Consider the following 16211-nt stretch of genomic DNA (forward strand, 5'->3'; position numbering starts at 1 on the left):
CCTGCCGTGGGGGCGGGGGGCTCCCCCAAACCCAGGAGGCAGAGTTGATCGAGAGCCAGCTGAAGGGCGCGCTCGTCTTCCAGCAGCCCTCGGTCCTTAGCGCTTCCCCCGAAACATCCTAGTTCTCCAAAGCCCCCATTTCTTTCCATTATTCCAGATACCACTAGACTAGGCATGGCGAAACAAAAGCTGGGGGAGAGAGAGAGAGGGAGAGAGAGAGGTGGTGGAAGGGAAAAGAGGAGAGAGGAGGGGAGGGGAGAGGAGAGGAGGGGGTGTGTGGGGAGGGGGAACAAAGAACTGGGGAGGGGGGAAGAAAGCGAGATAGAAAGATAGACCCTCCCCCTAAGCCCCCCTCCCCAAACACCCTGTAACCCGACTCCCCTCGCCCCAGCCCCCGCGGTGGGGGTGGGGGGAAAGAGAAGCGAAACCCAGAAAGCAGATCTGCTCTCCTCTCCGGGGTGACGGGGGGCGGGGGGCTGCGGGATCTCTGCCCCCACCCTCCCGCCTCGGGCCCGGGAGTCTCTAGCCTCCGCCGTCCAGACGCCCCCCTCAGGCTCCCGCAGCGAGCCCCAGTCCTGGAGCGGCGCTCGGCGGCCCCCAGCGGAGCCCAGCCCCTTCCAGCGCTCAAACTCTTTTGTTTTAAATGAACTGGATGGAGCAGCATGGAGCGGGCGGGAGGGGGCGCGCCGGGAGCCCGGGGCATGCCGGGAGTTGTAGTTCCCGCCCGCGGGCGCGGGGACCAATGCCCGACCCGCGGAGGAGAGGGCTGCTCTGTGCAGTCTCCACCCGCGACTCCGAAGCAGCGCTGGGGCATGGGAGGGACGTCGAGTCCCCGCTGCTTAAGGCGCAGAAGCGAGGAGAGGGGGCCGTGTGCAGAAATGCGCCGAGAGCGCAAGGGCTTCCACGGCTTGCCTCTCGGAGGCCGGGTCCTTGCGTCCCAGCGGGTCCCGGGTCTTTTTCTTATGGTAATAAGGGCCCGGGGCGGGAGCGGCCCCCTCGGTCACCGCGGCCCCCTCCCTCCCTTCCCGCCCTCCGCTCCTCCGGAGGCGCTCGGGCTCCCGGCGCGGGGACTCCTCAACCGAGCAGACAAAGCCCGCGGCCGCGATGGGGCCGGACAGGTCTCTGCGCTGCGTGGGGACCAGGAAGGGGTGCCGGGCTGAGGTGGGGCGCCGGCAAAGGATGGGGTCCCTCTTCCTCGAGGAGCAAGCTGTGGCCCATTACGCCCCCTCCCGGCCCCCAGTTTCGGAGATCCCTGAGGCTCCGGCTGGGAGGTGAGTTAGTTCGCGTCCCTGTGAGCAGCGAGGGGGCGGGAGGCTGTGGAGTGGGAAGAGGCGGAGGATGAAGGGTGGAGAAGAGGGGCGGAGGATGAGGAGGCCGGGCGAGTCTAAAGGCTTGGGGTGGCTTAGGAGTTGGGGATGAGGGCCTTGAACTTTGGCTGTGCCCAGAGGAGGAAGGAGAAACTGGCGATGCGCTGGGAACCCCGGCTTTCGTGCACGCATGGGCCGTGAATACAGTCTGGGGGTGATTTGTTCCTTAGCAGCCCTCCTCATTCCCTTCTGCTTCACTCACCTCTCCCGTCGAACACCCGTTCATTCAGCCCCTTTGACGCTGGAAATTCGGTGAGAGTGCAAATACATTTTTAAGGCTTGACGCTTTTACAGAGAGTTTGAGAAAGTTGGGAGAGTAATGCAGTATTTTTTTTCTGACCCCATATCAACATTTTTTTCCCTACCCTTTTAAAAAATGCCTGAGTTTTTCGCAGCAGCTTGAGAGCTTGAGGTCAGACTCTAAGATGCACTTTCTAAAAGTTTCATGGAATGGTTGGGAGAGCCATGGGCGGTAAGGTGTCCTTTTTTTGGAGTGCCTTGGCAAGGGAAACGGATCGAATTCGGGAGGTGAAGTCCTACTTGGAGGCAGAGAATGACCTCACCAACGTGGCACTCTGAGGCACTGAAGACTGGGGTGTTTAAGCCCAGGCTCCTAAATTGATTCTTGGAAAGAATAAATTTGCATAGCAATGGGAAGGGGAGGGTCACCCCCGGGCACAGAGGTGGCACACAGTAGGGCTCCTTCTCCTGTGCTACGCAGGGAAAAAGAACGTTGGGCCGAGGAACCCTTAAGTCCCTGGGGTTGAGATGGGTGCCTCATAGACTGAAGATTTAACACAAGATTAACCACAAATTTTATTGTGGGGTTGGTGGGCTGCCAGGGGAGGGGGAACTGGACAGGCAGGACCTTGAAGAGTGGGCTGTTGCTGACCCTTGTTCCTCTTGTTTGCCTTAGGAACCTGAATTGGAGGAACTATGGTATCAGGGATCATGGGACTCTCTGCTGGGGGAAAGTTTCTGCTGTGGACCAGGTGACTGTTTTTCATGTTAATAGAAATAGCAAATGGTTGCATAGGACTTATTGTGTGCCATGCATTTTTATGGTGCCACCAGCTGGCTTGAGCTTTCCTGTCCCCACCGAAATGAGATTCCCCCCAGACGCCCACCCTGAGTTCACTCTGCCGCTGCTTTCTTCCACTAAGCCAATTAAAGCAGGAGGTTAATGATCAAAGAAGCCCTGGAGATTTGACCAGGGAAGAAAACAAAAGACAGAAATAAGTGTGTGAGAGTGGGAAGGGTGCAGTGGGCAAGGTTGAGTCCCTGCCAGAGCCACCTCACCCATGGACAGCGATGAACCAGCGCCGTAGGTGTGTTAGTGTCCACCCTCAGGGTCACGTGTGACTCCAGGCAGGTATCCTGTAAGGCACGAGAGGGGCACATGGGAACCTGACACCTGGAGAGCAGGGTGTGTGAGTGCACTTACATATAACCTGCAGAGGGGCTGAGGATTTAGCTCAGCGGCACAGCGGGTGCCTGGCAAGGCACAGCGCCTGCCTGGCAAGCGCAAGGTCGTGAGTTCAATTCCTGGTGCTGGAAGAAAAACAAAACCAAAACCAAACAAACAAAAAAAGTAACCTGCAGACCATATGGGGATCCCCAGGTGCAGAGGAACCTGAGGGTGGGCACATTGAGCTGGGTTTTTGGGTGAGGTTTTTGGGTGAGGGCCTCCTTTGTTCAGAGCGCTGTACTGATAGTTGCTGTCCGTGGAGTCTCCCTTCCTTACCCTTCCTACCCCATCTAGAATTACGGCAATGGCAGCAGAACACCTTACCTAAATGGCACCCCCATTCTCTGCCTGAGGACAGAACGATGGCGTATCTTTCTCTTCAGCCCTGGAGGACAGGGCTATGGCTATGTTTGTTTGTTTTTGCAATGCTGGGTATCTTGAACCCTGGGCCTTACATGTGCTAGGGCTCCCACATGCTAGGTGAGAGCTCTAGGACTAAGTTACACTCCAGCCCTCTCATCTTAATCATTGTGCCTCACCCTGGCTGCCCAGTGTCCTGCACACAGCCCTGTCCAGAGCAGAGGCTTGATAAGGGTATGTTGAGTGTAACTGCATTTTCAGAACTTCATGGTAGTACAAGCGGAGAGGGCAGGTCCCTGGAGCAGACATGCTGTTTGCCAATTCCCTGACCTCCTGCAGGGCAGTCATTTACCACCGAGCCTAGATTTCCTTGACTCTCAGAGGGCAGCAATATGCCAAGTGCCTAGCGCAGTGCCGAACTCCTCTTAGGTATTTAGTCAGGGTCAGCTTCCTGGTCCTAGTTGTTTTTCCCTTGCAGTTGACTTTAGCCAGATCATGGTTTTCATGAATTATTTTTCATTCATTCATTCCTTCATTCATTCAGCTAACTACTTCCAATTGAGCTTCTGGGATGTGCCAGCCACTGTAGGAAATTCTGATTCATCATGTCATTTGAAGTCACTTCTAGGAGCTGGTTCAAGTGTGTAAGCATGCTTTAGGCCTCATGGGGAACAAAGGATCCTGGTGAGCTGTTGAAGTTGACTGTATGTGCACTGTGTATCTATGTATGTATACACACACACACACACACACACACACACACACACACACACACACCCACCCCAGACCTGGCTGCAGGGCAGGAAAGTGACCCAAGTAAGGCATGGTAACGCTTGCCTGTAATCCCAACGCCAGCTATTAGAGAGCTTATCTCTCCTTCCCCATCTCCTCGCTGCTGTTGAAATGCCTTCTCCATCCCTCCCGGTCCGCTGAGCCTCTCTCCTATGCTTTCCAGGGTTTCCATTCTTCTTTTTTACTACCCCTTGCTGGTGGGGTCGCCTAGCTATCTAACTGCCCCCCTTCCTGCTGAGGCACGGGCAGTTTTCCTCTCTTGCTTGGAATGCATCTAATTTATTAGTTAATTTCAACTAATGAGAATATATTGGGTAACATTCTGTAGACCACACAAAAGAAATATCAGACTTGATCCTTGCCCTCATCGGACATGGAAATTGGCCTGTGTGACCCAGAGAATGTGGCCAGAGAGGAGGACTTGGTGGCTGCACAGATTGGAGGGGACAGGAGGGCGCTGTTATCTGTTCTTCAGAGGCTTTGCAGGCTCAGCCGGAGGTTTGGTTCTGGACAGATAAACATGCCTGCTCCTCTTCTGGGACTACCCCAGCACTCCCACTACCAGATCCTTGCACTGTCTCATTTCCCCTGGGAGGGCAGCTCCGAGGGGCTGGGGCAGAGCCTGGGCCCCCCAGACAGCTGGCTGACAAGGGCCCGCTGGGACTCGGCTGGACTCAGGCGTCCAGAGGCGGATGATACTGGAGCCGTGACAGTTGGTCCCTAGATTCCTCACCCAGTGGCGCCAGCTCTGGTTTCGGTTGGGAGGGGGAGGGGCATCTGGTGCCAGCCAGGGCCTGGTGCTCCCCTGGGTGGGAGCAGAGGCAGTAAACATACCTTCATAGGCTGTCAAGAAGGGCTTCTTTCACTGCCCTTTGTGCCCCAAATTGTGCTAGGTACCAGTAGGAGATCCAGAAGCACAAAACACAGTCAGACACAGGTGATGGATATGACACAGAGCATAAAACATTCTGTGCAGAATGTGAGCTAGAACAGAAGTTGAGTGAAGCCAGGTGTGGTGGTGTACACCTGTAATCCCATCACTTTGGGAGGCTGAGGCAGGAGTATTGCCACAAGTTCACGGCCAACCTAGACTATATAGTAAGACCCTGTGTCAAAAAACAAAACAAGGAACTGCGGAGCTGAGCATGGTGGTGCACACCTGTAATCCCAGCATTCAGGAGGCTGAGCCAGGAGGATCGTTGCAAGTTTCAGACCAGCCTGGACTACAAAGTGAGCTCAAGGCCACCCTGAGCTGTATAGTGAGACTGTCTCAAAAAAAAAAAGAAAAAAAAAGAAAAAACCAACAACAAGAAAAAGAAATGAGTGAAGGAGTGAATGAATAGTTTTATCCATTACCTGTGGTCTCATTGTACAGACAGACTGAGGCCCAGGAAACCCAGGTCCTGTGACCCACTTCTGCCTTGTGTTCCTCTGTGCTTTCTTCTCAGGAAAGGGAAGTGGAAGTCAGAGAGGGGACTCAGCATTTCCTGAGTGCTTGTTTGATGCAGGCTTTTCAGCCTTAATGTCATTTAGTCTTCACAATGCCTTGGAGTGGGAATTACTGTCTGTGCTTAACATGAAGGGCCCGAGGCTCAGAGAGTTAAGTAACTGGCCAGGTCACACAGCTGTTAAGTGGAGACTTCAGTATTCAAGACCAGAGCTGTGTGACTCCAGAGCCTACAGGGAGACAGTGACACCTGTGAGTGCCTGTAGGCTGCAGAGGGAGTGAGTGCAGAAGCTGGAGCAGGCTGGGGAGGCTTCTTAGATGAAATGGAAATGAGTGAGGTTCATGCAAAGGGAGCAGACTGGAAGGACATGTGGAGGTGGCCCAGGAGGCTTGCTAGTTAGGCAGGTAGCCAGCTTTCCAGGATCCCCAGGAGCTTGGGGAAAGCAGGGCCACAAAGACGCACATCTCCAAACCTCGGCCACCAGGTGGCGCTGCAAGCCAATTACCAGGAGCGGGTCTGGGCCTGGCTCTGCCCCTAGGTGGCAGGTGTGTGTGCCCTGCTCAACCTAGGCTGCATGTTCTGCCCTGCACTCCTCAGGTGTCGTCTCAAGCTTCTGCCAGGCGCTCGGCTTTGGGCAGGATATCCAACACGTGGGGGACAGTGAGGCTCCCTGTGTATTCCTGATTCAGAGTCAAACCCAGGAGGCCGAGGCCTGGGAATCTCAGTGGGTCTGACAAGCTCCTCAGGTCATCTGCTTAGACCGGCTTTGTGTGGGGTGCCCTCCTGGGCCTCCGGGCACCAGGCATAAACCTGAAAACAAGACGTCCGAGGTTCCTGCTCTCCCGGAGGTGTTATTCTGTGAGGGAGGTCATCGGGTCATCAAGAACTAGGTAACATTCTTTCCATAGTGATGATTGCTACAAAGGAAAATGTGGCAGGATGTGGAGGTAGGAGGGCTTGGGGTGGCTGATTTAGAAAGGATGGGCTTGTTGGGAAGATTTAAGTGGATCTACGTAAAGCACACAGCGGTGCCTGGTGTGCTGTATGATGTTGTGTTACTGTTAGTTTTTCCCCTTATTTCTGCCCTAATTCCTTCCCACATTCTCCTTCCTCCGTCCTGAGCTGTGCCCTTTCAGTAGCCCCCACCAGGAAAACAGGTGTGGGCTAGAGAGCTGGGAGTCCAGGTTCTGGCCCCGTCTCCAGTGGTCCACAGCAGCCCCACCCTCAGCTTCCTCTGCTTCGGTCAGTGACATCACCACCCACCTGGTTGCTCAAACCAGAGCTGGAGCATTTCTGATTCTTCCCTTTCCTGTAGTTCCTCCCATCTGGTCACCAACAAGCCCTTTCAAACCTCAAAACATTTCCCAAGCACTGTACGTGTAGCTCAGTGGTAGAGCATTTGCCTCACATGTGCAAGGCCCGGGGTCCAACCCACCCCCCAAATCAGTCAACTTTCCACCTTTTGCTACCATCCTGATCCAAGCCATCATCAATTCCCACCTTCAGGCTTCTCTAACTGGTCTGCTTGCCTCCACTCTTTTTTTGTTTTTTGGGGTTTTTTTTTGAGACAGGGTCTCGCTATGCAGTTCAGGCTGGCCTTGAGCTCCCTTGTAGCCCAGGCTGGTCTCGAACTCGAAACAATCCTCCTGCCTCAGCCTCCCGAGTGGTAGGATTACAGGTGTGTGCCACCACACCTGGCTCTACCTTGCCTCCACTCTTGCCTCTTCTCCTTTCAATTCTTTCTCCACACAGCGGCTAGAGAAATCATTTGAAAAAAAAAAAAAAAAATTTGATCATAAAACTGCTGCTTGAAGCCCTGTACTTGCTCCCCACTGCCGTTGGACTCAGATTCCTCCCATGCCTCCACGCCTGGTCCCTGCCCACCTGCCAGCAGATCCACTTCTTCCTTCCCATTTTCCACTCCATCCTTCATCAGGGTAAGGCTGGTTCACCTTGCAGAGCTCAACGGAGATGTCATTTTTTCCCACAAATCTCCCCTGGCCACTTTCGGGTGTCCCTTGCCATTCATCACACTGTACTATAACTGTTAGTACTATACACTGGAAGCTCCTAGAGGACAGGGACTGGGTCCCTGTACTTTTGTGTTCCCAGCACCTGGCACACGTTGGATGCTCAGTAAGTGTGTGGTTTTTTTTTTTTTTTTTTTTTTTTTTCTGTCTTTTTTGAGACAGGGTCTCACTATGCAATTCAGGCTGGCCTTGAGCTCACTTTGTAGCCCACGCTGGCCTTGAATTCACAGTGATCCTCCTGCCTCAGCCTCCAGAGTGTTCTACTCAGAGTTACCAACAGATTTGGCTGACAACATTAAACAAGTCTCAGGGTCTGTAGCCACCCTCTGAAACCAAATCAACTCCCTGGCAGCGGTTGTGCTCCAATACCACAGGGCACTGGATATAATAACTTTTTAGGGAGTAAAAATTTTATCTTGGGGTCTAAAGAAGAACAAAAAAGTATATGTCCTGGCCAGTGCCATTTTGAGGATTCTGGATATCTGTCATGCACCACCACGCCTAGTGTGTCTGTGCTTTGTAAACTGTGCATGTTCATCTATACTTCTCTCTTAAACATCCTCTCCTGCACACAAACACACGCACACTGCCAAATATTTGGTGTCTCCCTGTTTACCACCATACCTCTTCTTCCCACGCTGTCTCATTTCTCCCCTCCCTCCTCCACCCTTATCACTATTCTCTCATCTGACCTCTCTTCCAAGGGGTACTATCTGCAGAAGGCTTGGCATATGTGTACTGTGCAGGAGGCTTGGCACCCCAGCACCTACTCTGGGGTATGCATACAGCAGGAAGTCAATCATGATGCTAACTCATTGGAATGACTTTTTTTTTTTTTTTTTTTTGGAGACAAGGTCTTTCTATGTAGTTCAAGCTGACCTCAAGCTCAAGGTGATCCTCTTGCCTCAGCCTCCCGAGTGCTTCAGCTCCCGAGGCCTGTGCCACTATGCCCAACTCCTTGGCATGATTTCTGGCTAACAGCTGAGATTTCTAAGCTTGGAAACCCCTTCCCTCAGTCACTGCTGGTACACACACACACCTGCAGTCTGAGGCAGCAAGATTGTTGTAAGTTTGAAGCCAATCTGGGCTACATAGTGAGTTCAAGGCCAGCCCAAACTACATAGCAAGACCCTGTCTCAAAAAACAAGCAAACAAAAAAAGAATCTTACACAAAGTATGTATGATGCACATGCTCCTCCCAGGCCCTCTGCATGGGCATGTGTGCACGCATGCACACACACACCCCTGCCTTTGACTTTCCCTCTGCCTCAAACCCTCCATCTTCGCTCACCCCCCTCACCCTTCACACCCTTCAGACCTGAGCGTAGGAATAGTGTCCTCCAAGAAGCCTTCCTGACCTTGCTGAGGGACTGAGGCTGATCCCTCAGTATTGCTGGGCTGACTGGCGTTTGCCCCTTTGCTAGTATTCGGCCCAGTGTTGAAAGCCACTTTACACGTTCTGCATGGACAGCAGACTGAAAGCTCTCCCAGGAAGGGAGCTGTGTCCCTCCAAAGCCAGCCTAAGAAGGATAAACTGGAGACCTTTCTTCATAGGTAAGTGGATACAACTCGAGACCATTCTTATCAGTAAAATAACCCAGATGCCAATGTGTAAACATCGTATTGTCTCCCAAATGTGAGAAGCTGACAGTAAATGAGATCCAAAGCCAGCCCAGAGGAGGCAATCCATACAGGCTTGTTGAGTGAGCCACTGAATGAATAAAAGGAGAAAAGGCTGGTGTGGTGGGACATGCCTATAATCCCAGCCCTCTGGGAGGCTGAGGCAGGAGGATCACAAATTCAAGTCTAGCCTGGGCAGATTAACGATTTAGGGAGACCTTGACTCAGAATAAAAAATAAAGCCAGGAGTGGTGCCACACGCCTGTAATTCCAGCACTGGGAAGGCTGAGGCAAGAGGATCACTGCAAGTTCGAGGCCAGCCTGGGCTACATAGTGAGTTCAAGGCCAGAAAGACCCTGTCTCAAAAAAAAAAAAAAAAAAAAGGCCGTGAATTTATCTCAGTGTGAATGAGCTAGGTGAAATCCCCAGTACCATACACACAGGAAAAAACTGACCATGTGATTCTCAACAAGTAACTCCATCTTTGGCCCTCAGTTTCCTCATCCATAAAGTAGGAACAGGAAAGAATATATACTGGTAAATATTTAGCAATCAGTTGGGTGGTACAGCCTATAATCCCAGCACTCAGGAGGTCGAAGCAAGAGGGTTGCAAGTTTGAGGTTTGCCTGGGCTACAGAATGAGACTCTGTTTAAAAAAAAAAAAAAAAGAAAGAAAGAAAGAAAGCCAAAGCCATCCATGGTAGCACACATCTGCAATCCTAGCACCCAGGAGGCTGAGTAGAAGGATCGCCATGAGTTTAAGGCCAGCGTGGATTATATAATGAGACCCTGTCTCAAAACAAACAAAAAAGTTTAATAACCAAGAGCAAAAAAGTTCTGGTGATTGCCAATGCCCGTGGTGTAAACTCGCACCACAGCTGATTTCACTGTGCACAGTGCCCTGTCACTAGCAGGTTCACTAGCAGGTACCAGCTACCCCCAGGCCACTGCTGTAGGTGAGGTGGCTTGGGCCAGGTGGTCCCCGAGGTCCCTTCCAGCTCCAACATTTCTGGACTAGATCTCAGAAGCCTGGGGGTCAGAAGTCAGGTGCTGTACACTCTCAGTACCTCCCCAGGTCTCCAGATATTTCTTATATGCAGCCCCAGGAGTTGGAGGGGTGCCTGTGCCCCATTACCAGTATCCTGGGGCACATCCATGCCCTTCACGTTGTTACCGGATGCATCTCTCCCAGGCAGCCTGCACACGCTGTGCACAGCCTGCTGCTGGCAGCTGGCCCACGTCCTGGGGTTCCAACCTGTGTGGAGGGACCATTCCTCCAGCCTCCCTGAGCTGGGCCTCACCTCACCACACTGCCCAGGGCTCTCCTTGCGCTTCTGACCTCTGAATCTGCTGGTGTCCCCCTCAGAATTCTTTATTCCGCCTCACTGGGTGCTCCTTTTTGGCCTCCTTTGCCTGTCTTTCTTTCTCTGTCTACACCACAGCCAACGGTTTTCAGGCCTGGTGTGTCCTTTCTTCTTCCATTCTGCCTCCTATTCAAGCAGGAGCCTGCAGGTGGGTGGGGTGCCTCCTACCTGTGAGCCCTCTGCAAATTACTGAGCATCTCTGAACCTGTTTTCCCCAGCTATAAAATGAAGGTAATAATAGCAATTACCTCACAGGATTGTTGTGTGATTAGTGGGAAGAAGCATGTAAAGTACTGACATAGTGTCTAGTATGCAGAAGGTGCTTAATAAATGTGGAGTGTTATTGTTCAGGACTCAGCTTAATCATCCCTTCCTCAGGGAGGCCTGCTCCCAACCGCCAGGGGTAGGGCTCTGCTCTCTGGCATGCTGACTTCCTTTTGGGGGTGCTGGCTATTCTGTTTATCCTAGGAGGTCAAGAGGCTGGATTTGTTTTGTTTCTGGTACTGGGAATCGAACTCAGGACCTTGCGCTTGCCAGGTAGGCTCTTATGCCACTGAGTTGTATCCCCAGCAAGAGACTGTATTAAGGAAATGCTTAATATGGGTGTGGTGGCGCACACATATAATCCCAGCACTCTGGGAGGCTGAGGCAGGAGGATTGGTGGGAGTTCGAGGCCAGCCTGGGCTACAAAGTGAGTTCAAGGCCAGTCTGAACTGCATGGTGAAACCTTGTCTCAAAAAGGAGGGGGAAAAAAAAGGAAATGCTTGTGAATGAATGAATGAACGAACGGGGAGGATGATTGTCCGTCCAGGGTTTGCCACCGCCCTGGACTAGCCTGGACACGCCCACCGGCGGGAGATGACGAGGCTGGTCCTATACCTGCCAGCAGGTGGCACCCGCGCCCGCTCGTCTCTTCCCGTGGCCACCTCCCTTGCCCTTGCTCCTGTCAAGCAGGCGCAGTGGGGTTCCAGTAGCGCGCGACAGATGGGGTTCAGGCCCCAGGGGGCGGCCGGGGCTGACTCCATCACCCACCGGGGAAGGTGCTTTTCTACCGGGTGCCCAGCTGAACTTGGCAGGGAAGGGAGTGGGGCCCGAAAGGTTGGGGCTGCAGACTTCTGAGAGTCTCGATGCAACTGCCGTCCTCTTGGGGACATAAACGAGAGGCAGTTAAATCAATCAATGAGTCAAAAGCTGAGATCTAGGAACCACATACAGCGTGGGAGAAGATGCGGTGAAATCAATCAGGAAGGGGAGGCCCCGTTTCCATGGCAATGATAATGTTTGTGGCGTGCAGGGGACTCCTGGGTCCCCAGGGCTGTGAACAGTGATTCACCACAGGAAAGGGAAGGCTGCCTAGAGACCTGTGCCGGGGCCACATGCCCTCTGGCTCCTGAGCACTCCCCAGCTCCCCGAACCTAGCCCAGGGCCTCTGCTCCTCCGGTGCAGGGAGAGGGGCTGCCATGCGGCCAGGGCCAGCCCCACGTGCCCCTGCGCCTCTCACTTGTCGGTCACAGCAGCCGCACCCAGTTCGCACTGTTCCTGCTATATTTTATTTTTTAAATTCTTATTTATTTATTTTTGAGACAAGATCTTGCTATGTAGTTCAGGCTAGCTTTGAACTCACTAAGTATCACAGGCTGGCCTCAAACTTGTGGTGTGCGCCCCCACGCCTGGCCAGACTTTTTTTTTAAAATTAGTACGTGTTTGCAGTGTGTGATAATTGCATTCATGGCAGGGAGTTGGTACATGTACATAACACATCTTAATTCTTTTAACTTCCCCTTCCCCTCCCTTCTCTCCTCTCTCCCTCCATCGCTTTTATTTATTTTGAAATTTTATTTGTCTGTGGTATTGGGGATTGAACCCAGGAAGCACTGAGCTATATCCCAAGCTCCTTTTAATTTTATTTTGAGAGGGGTCTTAATATGTTGCCCAGGGTGGCTTTGAACTTTGTGATCTTCCTCCCGTAGCTTTCCCCCCCACCCCGTACCAGGAATCGAACTCATGACCTTGCACTTTACAAGCAGGCCCTGTGCCGCTGAGTTAAATCCCCAGCCCTTTTTTTTTTTTTTTTTTTTTTTTTGGTTTTTTTTCATAGCCTTTTGAATAGTTGGGATGACAGGTGTTTGCCAACACATTCTGCTTATTCCTATTTTATAGAAGAGAAAACCGGCGCCCTGGGACATGCTAGTGTAGGCAGGACATGAGTGACAGAGCCAAGATTAGAACCCAGGGGAGTTGACTCTTAACTGTGCTTGGGAAGACCTAGAGAGCAGAGAAGTCTGAACAGGGGCATGGAAGTTAGTGTGGCTGAGGCCCAGGAAGACGTGGATGGGAAGGGACCCCTCCAACTCCCGGCCATCCTTGCCTGCCTGCTATGTGAGCGCCCAACACAGATAGGGTCAGGGGATGGCAAACCCATGGCCTGGCATGGGCCAGAATCTGCATCCAGTCTACTTCTTACTTTTCCTCCAAGCCCCAGAAAGCAGACCTCAAGTCCAGGCCGTTCAACATCGTCAGATCCTAGGGGCAGGAGTGTGTGTATGACCACCAGGTCTGCACACCCCCCACCTCCGCCCCCTGTCTCTGTCAGGACAGTTTCATTCTTGTTCAGCAGTGGGCCCCACAGTTTCAGAACAAAGGGGTATACCCATCACCCCCAGGCCTTGATGGCACGCAACAGAGAAGCCCAGCCCTTCTCCCTCTCTGCCAGCAGCGGAAGGGACGGATGTGGGCGGAGACTAACAAATCTTCCAATCTGGTTTCCTTGTTTTGCAGGTGTAGAAACAGGCCTGCAGAAAAGAAATAATCTTTTCAAGGATACAGAGTTAGTTAATGAAAGAGAAAACAAGATTTTCTGCGGTCTCCAGGGTCTGTGCTCCCAGAAAGGGGTTCTAGCCGGGTGTGGTGGTGCATGCCTGTAATCCCAGCACTCGGGAGGCTGAGGCAGGAGGATCACTGCAAGTTCGAGACCGGCCTGGGCTACAAAGTGAGCTCAAGCCCTTCCTGAACTGCATAGCAGGACCCTGTCTCAAAAAAACAAAACAAAAAAAAAAAACCATAAAGGGCTTCTTGCTAAGGATAGAACCCAGGTCTCCTCTGCCGCTGAGCTACACCTTTCTGGCTACACCTCCACCCAGAAAGGACTTGTTGGATTTCATAGAGCTGTGTTCTTGGTAGTGGAGGTAGCCATTAGATTAAATGGGATGGCCTAGCATAGTGTAGGCTGAGGAAAGAAGGTACAAAGTTCATGTCCCACCTATGAACCGTGTTCTACCAGGAATCACAGAGGTGAGGTGTCTGAAGGACTTAATGTATGTCAGGAACATAACACCTGTGTGACCTTAGGCAAATCACTGACCCTCTCTGAGCCCTTTCAAGTCTGTGCTCCTACCTCCAGACTTGAAGTAGGGGCAAGTACTTGGCCAACAGGGTGGTGATAGGAGTGTTGATGGTTGCCAGGGAAGGCCAGTCTTGTCGAGTGGACTGGGAGGTAGCTGCCTGTGGTATAAAACGGGGGCAAGGGTTAAACCAAGGTGCTCAACCCTTGCCCTTGGGAGAGCAAGAGAGAAACGTGAATTTTAAGCTGCTCTGTACCTGCAGCACTTCTCTTCCCTGGGGCTGGCAGAGGTGGGCAGCAGGTCCCTGCAGACCCTAGGGTACTCCGAAGCTATGGGAAGCTGCACTCTAATTAGCACTGGCTCCCTAATTGAGCTTAATTGCCTCCTTGTGATGGCAATTAGAGACTGCATCAATTAGCACTGGGAGGGGATGGCTCAGCAGGGGCTGGTCAGGGCCCCTTGGGGGGCACAGAGGTCGGTGGCCCCATGGGGACACTGCCCAGCCGGAGCCTTTCCCCTGGGGCAGGGCTGGGGGCCTCTAGGCCTTCCCATGGACCACAGCCTCTCTGACTTCTGCCCAGCGAAAACCTGGATTCCGGGCCTGGATCCAGCTCTACCACCGGCTCATTGGCAAGCCTGGGTTTGACAGCTCTGGGGTCGAAGCTGACAGAGAAGGTGGGCTCTGTGGCCAGGTCTCTAGGGCTGTGTCGCTGCCTCACCATGTGTGGGTTGTGTGATCCTGGACCTGTCTTGCCGCTTCTCACCTGAACCCTGGAGCTGATGACGTCCCTGCCCTGCGGGCTGATGGGCAGGATCTGGTGAATTTGTGCTGTTTAGAGCCAGGCCTGGCACTGGAAACCCTTTGTAGGTGTTAGCGGCATTGTAGTTCCCACTCCATGTGCAGCTGCTTTCTTGTAGAATGACAGGTGGAAGTGCTTTCCACTGAAAAATTTCCACCTCCCCTCAAACCAATCACTTAATCAAAATATCCGAGACTTTGGGCTACTGACAAGGGTGGGGTGTGTGTGTGTGTGTGTGTGTGGGTGTGTGTGGTGCTGGGGATGGAACACATACTTTTCCACTAAGATCCCACCCCACTGGCCATTTTGAAAGCCCCCACCCAGCCAGGTGTGGTGGCACAGGACTGTAATCTCAGCACACTGGGAGGCTGAGGCAGGATCACTAGATTGAGCCTGGCCGGGGCAGCTTCGTAAGACCCCAAGCAATGATGCCCACTGAGGGTTGAGACCCCTGGACAGATGGCCCTGATGGGTTCCCCCATTGTAGCACAACTCCTCCTGTCCTGGGCCACACACGGCCGCCACCACCCCCAGGCCCCCGAGGGGCTGCAGTTTGGACAGGAGCCCATCACCACGTGTGCGGCCGGAAGCAGGTCCCTGCCCACTCACTCGATTAGAGTGTCATTACAAGGAGAATAATAACCTGGACATACTTACCTCCCAGGGCTACCCAGAGACTATGTTTTACTACTGATAGGACCTGTTATAAAAGTGGCAATTACGTTGTTCCTTCCTGTGATAAACATTTACGGAGGGCCTGGTGTACACCTTGTCTCCTATACCCACCGTGATTGTGGAATTAAAGTCTCCTGGAGAGCACACCTGTAATCTCAGCACTCTGGGAGGCCAAGGCAGGAGGACTGCAGGTTCAAGCCCACCTTGGGTAATTTAGCAAGATGCTCTCGCAAATTAAAACATAAAAAATCGCGGTGGGGATGTAGCTCAGGACGAGGGCCCTGGGTTCAATTGATCCCTAGTACTGAGGAAAACAAAACAAAACGAACCTAGAGAGCTCCAATCTGACCTATCAGACAAGCTGGGGCCTGTGGTCAACCTTCATTTTTTTAAGCTCCTGCTGGGAATCAGGTGAAGCAGTGGTGGAAAGAGCCTGGAACAGGCCCTGACACAGAGTAGCTGTCGCGGGACCTTACTGTGAATGCCTGAGGCTAGGTGAGCGCGGCCCTCAGGGTGCACATGTCATGCAGAACACAGGTGGGCCAGGCCCGGGGAAGGTGATGCTCCAGGCAGATGGAGAAAATGAGGGCGAGGGTAAGCACTTTGAAGGTGCTGGTTCATGAAAAAACTATGAGGAGAATGCTCGGCCCAGACATGTACTGACAGCCAGACATGGTGGTGCCTGCCTGTAATTCCAGAAGTCTGGGGGGCTGAGGCAGGAGCATTGCAAGTTTGAGTCCAGCCTGCGCAACTTAGCAACTTAGTGAGACCCTGTCTCAGAATAAAGCTAAAGCTGGGGATATAGCTCAGCGGCTGTTATGGTTTATGTCTGGGTGTTCCCCCAAAGCCTCATGCGACCATGGGGCAGGCTTTTAGAGTTTGATTGATTATGGGTGTGAGAGCTACACCCACCCTGGGGTGGATAGTTTGCATATGTAAGGGAGAG

General features: G+C 52.8%; 1 protein-coding gene and 1 long non-coding RNA gene across 2 annotated transcripts in view; both read right to left on the bottom strand.

Annotated features, from left to right (window-relative positions):
• Positions 1–266, bottom strand: part of Mex3a (mex-3 RNA binding family member A) — a 5249-nt gene extending 4983 nt beyond the window's left edge. The window contains exon 1 of the mRNA XM_005411749.2: positions 2–266. Coding sequence (XP_005411806.1) covers positions 2–176 — 175 coding nt within the window. The 5' untranslated portion in view covers positions 177–266. The remainder of the gene's footprint in view (position 1) is intronic.
• A 12288-nt stretch (positions 267–12554) lies between these two features.
• LOC102019739 overlaps positions 12555–16211 on the bottom strand; it is an 8027-nt gene continuing 4370 nt past the window's right edge. The window contains exons 2-3 of the long non-coding RNA XR_264874.2: positions 13844–13950; positions 12555–13241 (exon numbers count right to left, since the gene is read on the bottom strand). This is a non-coding gene — a long non-coding RNA (uncharacterized LOC102019739). The remainder of the gene's footprint in view (positions 13242–13843; positions 13951–16211) is intronic.

The sequence above is a fragment of the Chinchilla lanigera genome, unplaced genomic scaffold, assembly GCF_000276665.1.
Source record: "Chinchilla lanigera isolate Chin_1 unplaced genomic scaffold, ChiLan1.0 scaffold00144, whole genome shotgun sequence".
Lineage (NCBI taxonomy): Eukaryota > Metazoa > Chordata > Mammalia > Rodentia > Chinchillidae > Chinchilla > Chinchilla lanigera.